Source organism: Parus major, chromosome 23 (assembly GCF_001522545.3).
Source record: "Parus major isolate Abel chromosome 23, Parus_major1.1, whole genome shotgun sequence".
Classification (NCBI taxonomy): Eukaryota; Metazoa; Chordata; class Aves; order Passeriformes; family Paridae; genus Parus; species Parus major.
The window spans coordinates 1,639,466-1,643,259 of NC_031791.1; the positions used below are offsets into that span (position 1 = coordinate 1,639,466).

The 3,794-nt window shown below is 56.6% G+C and overlaps 1 protein-coding gene across 1 annotated transcript in view; it reads right to left on the bottom strand.

Moving 5' to 3' along the window:
* The window catches only part of MACF1 (microtubule actin crosslinking factor 1), a 156,033-nt gene that overhangs the window by 68,029 nt on the left and 84,210 nt on the right, over window positions 1–3,794 (bottom strand). Inside the window, exons 41-45 of the mRNA XM_033519639.1 lie at window positions 3,174–3,689; window positions 2,423–2,599; window positions 1,882–2,005; window positions 1,364–1,572; window positions 546–863 (exon numbers count right to left, since the gene is read on the bottom strand). Coding sequence (XP_033375530.1) covers window positions 546–863; window positions 1,364–1,572; window positions 1,882–2,005; window positions 2,423–2,599; window positions 3,174–3,689 — 1,344 coding nt within the window. The remainder of the gene's footprint in view (window positions 1–545; window positions 864–1,363; window positions 1,573–1,881; window positions 2,006–2,422; window positions 2,600–3,173; window positions 3,690–3,794) is intronic.

A 3,794-nucleotide genomic window follows, 5' to 3' on the forward strand; every position in this document is an offset into this window, starting at 1 on the left:
ATGGGATGGGATGGGATGGGGGCCCTAGACCAAACCAAATCAACCCCTCCCACAGCACAAGTGTCTGGTTTCATGTCATCTTCCAGCATTTCTGAGGCTGTGGATAAGCCCCCTCTGCAGCAGAAGAGTTTTGGGAAGCCAGAGCAAGGAATCCTGCACAGCCACCATGGCCCAGAGCCCCCCTGAAAGTGTCCAAGGCAACCCTGAACAACCTGCTCTAGTGGAAAGTGTCCCTGTCCCTGGGAGGGGGCTTGGAATGAGATCATCTTTAAGGTCCTTTCCAACCCAAAGCATTTCAGGAATCTCTAAGATCTCCAAGGTCTCTGTCACACCCTGCACTGCCCTCACAGGGGTATTTTGCTGTCTTAACCTCTATTTTATTTGTCTTTAATTGGTAAAGTCCTGCTACATTTGGACTGGATCCTAAAAGCCTGGCCACAGATCCCATCTGGAAACCAGCCTGGCTCCTGGGGAATGCCACCCCCTTCTCCCACAGCTGGGACCAGACCCCTGGTGCAGGCAGAACCTCCTCCCTCATGCCTCACCTGGATGTGCTGGGAGAAGTGAGCGATGTCCCGGTCCGGCTGATTCCCGGCCGCCAACATCCGCGTCCTGCTCTCCGTGAACTGCCGCAGCTTCTCCGACAGCTGCTCGTACTGCTCCACCTTGGGCAGGAGGCCCTTGAGGGCATCCTCCCGCTCCTGCTGCTGCTGGCACAGCCTCCCAAAGTGCTCTGTCACCTGGGCCAGCTTGTCCTGCAGGGCAGAGGCCGCGGGGCTGTCGGTGGTCTCTGTGAAGCGTGTCACCATCTCCCGGGTGGCCTCCAGGCAGCTCTTCTGCCGGGCAATGTCCTGCTTCAGCTTCTGTGGGGAGCACAGGGAGGGCTTTTTAAAGAAGGTTCTTGAGCAGAACTACCTGGGCTGGCCTGGGGAGCAGCAGCAGGTGCTGTTACACAAGCAGAGCCGGGAAAAATATAATTCTGTATTGCAGTTTTCCTTTCCTGCCCGACACGCTCTGCTTTTCCCTGTGTCTGAAATGTTGTTAGCAAAGAAAAAAGGAGATTTGCAGCAAGTCTGTGACCTTGCAGAGTTGGCACAGAGATGCTGGAGCTGCCCCATCCTTGGAAATGTCCAAGATCAGATTGTAAAGGGCCCTGCTCCAGTGGAAGGTGTCCCTGCCTGGACATTGCAATTAGATGGTCTTTAAGGTTTCTTCCCACCCAAACCATTCTGTGATTCTATGAAAATAAAAAGTTTCTGCTCATATTCTTTTTTTTAGAGGGTTTTTTGATTCAGAACTCAGCAGTTAAACCCCAGCACGGGGCAGGTGCTGTTTGGGGTGAGGGAGCCGGGCCCGCTCTTACCATGCTGGTGGCAAGCGAGTCCTGGATGGAGGCAGAGGAGAGCACAGCTGGCTGGTCCTTCTCCAGGCTCTTCTCAATCTCAGCCACCGACTGGAGAAGGCTCTCCAGGCTCTCCTGGACGCTCTGGGACTGGGCAATGGATTTCTGCAGCAGGTCAGAGCGCTCGGACATCTGCTGGGAGAGGCTCTGGAAGCGGCTGACGATGGCATCTGCAGGGTTCAGCGCAGAGGACACTCAGTGCACAGAGCTCCAAGAGCCCAGAGAGCAGCCAGCCTCACCTCTGGCTCCCCCAAAACTCTCAGTGGTGACAAATCCCTGTCACCAAACTCAGCAGCAAGACAGGGGACACAACACAAGCGGCCACACCCCTCCCCAAACACAAACCCAAACCCTGAGGATGCGCTGCCATGTGATTACCCCCAAAATTCCCCAAAAAGTGATTTATCTTTGCCCCTTCTGGCTTGTTCTCACTGCCCCCAGCCCTCCCTGCCAACGCTGGCAGCTGCTTTGCTCTGTACCTGTTGTTTCCTGAATGTGGCCGTGGTCTGGGGCCGGCTGTCCTTGGATGTCCAGCAGGGTCCGAGCTGCTTTCTGGAGCTTCTCCACTGGCACCTGGTGCTCAGCCAGGTCTCCCTGCAGTTGCTGCTCTCACACAAGAGAAGCCAAAATCAGAGATCAGCATTCCCACGCTCATGGAGCTCCTTTTGAGGGATTCTCTGCACTTGGTCACTAAATCATTAAGAAATGATGGAAAGATCTACCCCCACACTGCAGGCAGAGCTGGATCAGAGGGTTTGGGCTGTCCCAGCACCCTCATGGGGGAGGAATGTCCCCCTCTGTGTCCCTCTGGGGTGTGTGTGACTGCAGCCCCTGCTCTGACATCTCTCCCAGAAGTTTGACCCCACCTAGACACCTGCTACATCTGCAGGTGCTTCTTTACCCTCAACCACAAAAAAACCCCAACAGGTCGAGTCTCCTCCCTGCTGCTGACCCCTCAGAGCAGCCAGATTCCCATCCAGGCCCCAGCACTTCCCAGGAAATCCCCCAAGGTCCCTGTACCTTGGTGCTGGCGAGCTGCTTCTGCAGCACAGCCAGGTCTGATGAAACCGTCTCTGAGAGCAACTTCCCAAGGGCAGCTTCACTCTCCTGCAGCCACGTGCTGAGAGACTCTGCCACCTCCTGGAACTGCTGGTAGTGATCCAGCAAGGTGTTCAGGTGGGAGCCCAGCTTGGAGCACTGCAAAGGAGCAACAAGAGGTGACAGGAATGCACACAATGCTGAGGGAAAAGGCACAGAAATCAGCCAGAAAGAAAAAACAGTTTACAAAACTCATGTTGCCCTGAAAACTCAGCTTTTGAGCTTGCTGACATGGTTTTCTAAGGATTTTCCCAGGACAGTGACTGTAAACATAGATATGTGTACATTCTTTCTGTTCCACGTCTTGTGATGGGCATCTCTCATGGCCAGTGCAGGGGGAAAGTGTTATCCTGACCATCCCATCCCTGGGGTTAGAAACCTATAAATCCTGGGAGGAAAAATAAACTTTCTCTTCCTTTCACCACACCTCCACCTGTGTCTGTGATCTGTTCATCATCAGCGGTAACAAACTCCATCTTGCCACAGGATAAATGAATTACCAGGGGTAACAGGCAGACCAACAGCAAGACAAGGGTGTTGCCCAAGCCCTGAAGGAGACAATCCTTGTCCTACAATCTATAAATGTCCTGGGAGTCCAAGCAGCTGGGACAAATCTCCCTCTGCACAGGAGGAAAGGAGCAGCCCGGGCTCCGGCTGGCAGCCCCTCCCGTACCTTGGAGTGCAGCCTGGTGTATCTCTGCGTGGCATCCTCCAGCTTGCTCTTCACCACACTCCTGGACATCAACAGCTGGGATTCGTCATCCTCAGCATCCTCATCCAGAAACTTCTGCCCCGACATGGTGACGAAGCGCAGGTCGCCCTTGTGGGAGATCACGTCCTCCGAGAAGCTCCCCTGGCGCCGCAGCAGCCGCCCGAGGGAGGCAGGGTCGCTGTCCCCCTCGTACATCCCCTCCAGCTCCTGCTCCGCCTGCTCCAGCCAGGCCTGGAACTCGCCGTGGTCCCGCAGGAACTTCTGGAGCTCATCCCGCAGGAGCTGCACCCGCTTCAGCCGCGCCTCCGACCGCGCCAGCGCCGCCGGGTACTGAGCCCTGAGCTCGGCCAGCCGCGCCTGCAGCCGCTGCCGCTCCTCGCCGGGCAGGCTGTGCCCGTGCCTCTCCAGGAGAGCCTGTGCTGACTGCGTGGCCAGGATGACGTCCTGCTGCTGGGCCAGCAGCTCCTGGTGCTGAGCCTGGAAGATGCAGGGGGTAAAGGTGAGGCTGGGCAGCGAGGGGCTCTGCCCGCTGCGGCCCCCAGCAGCCGTGGATGTGCCGTCCCTGGAGGGCTCACGGCCAGA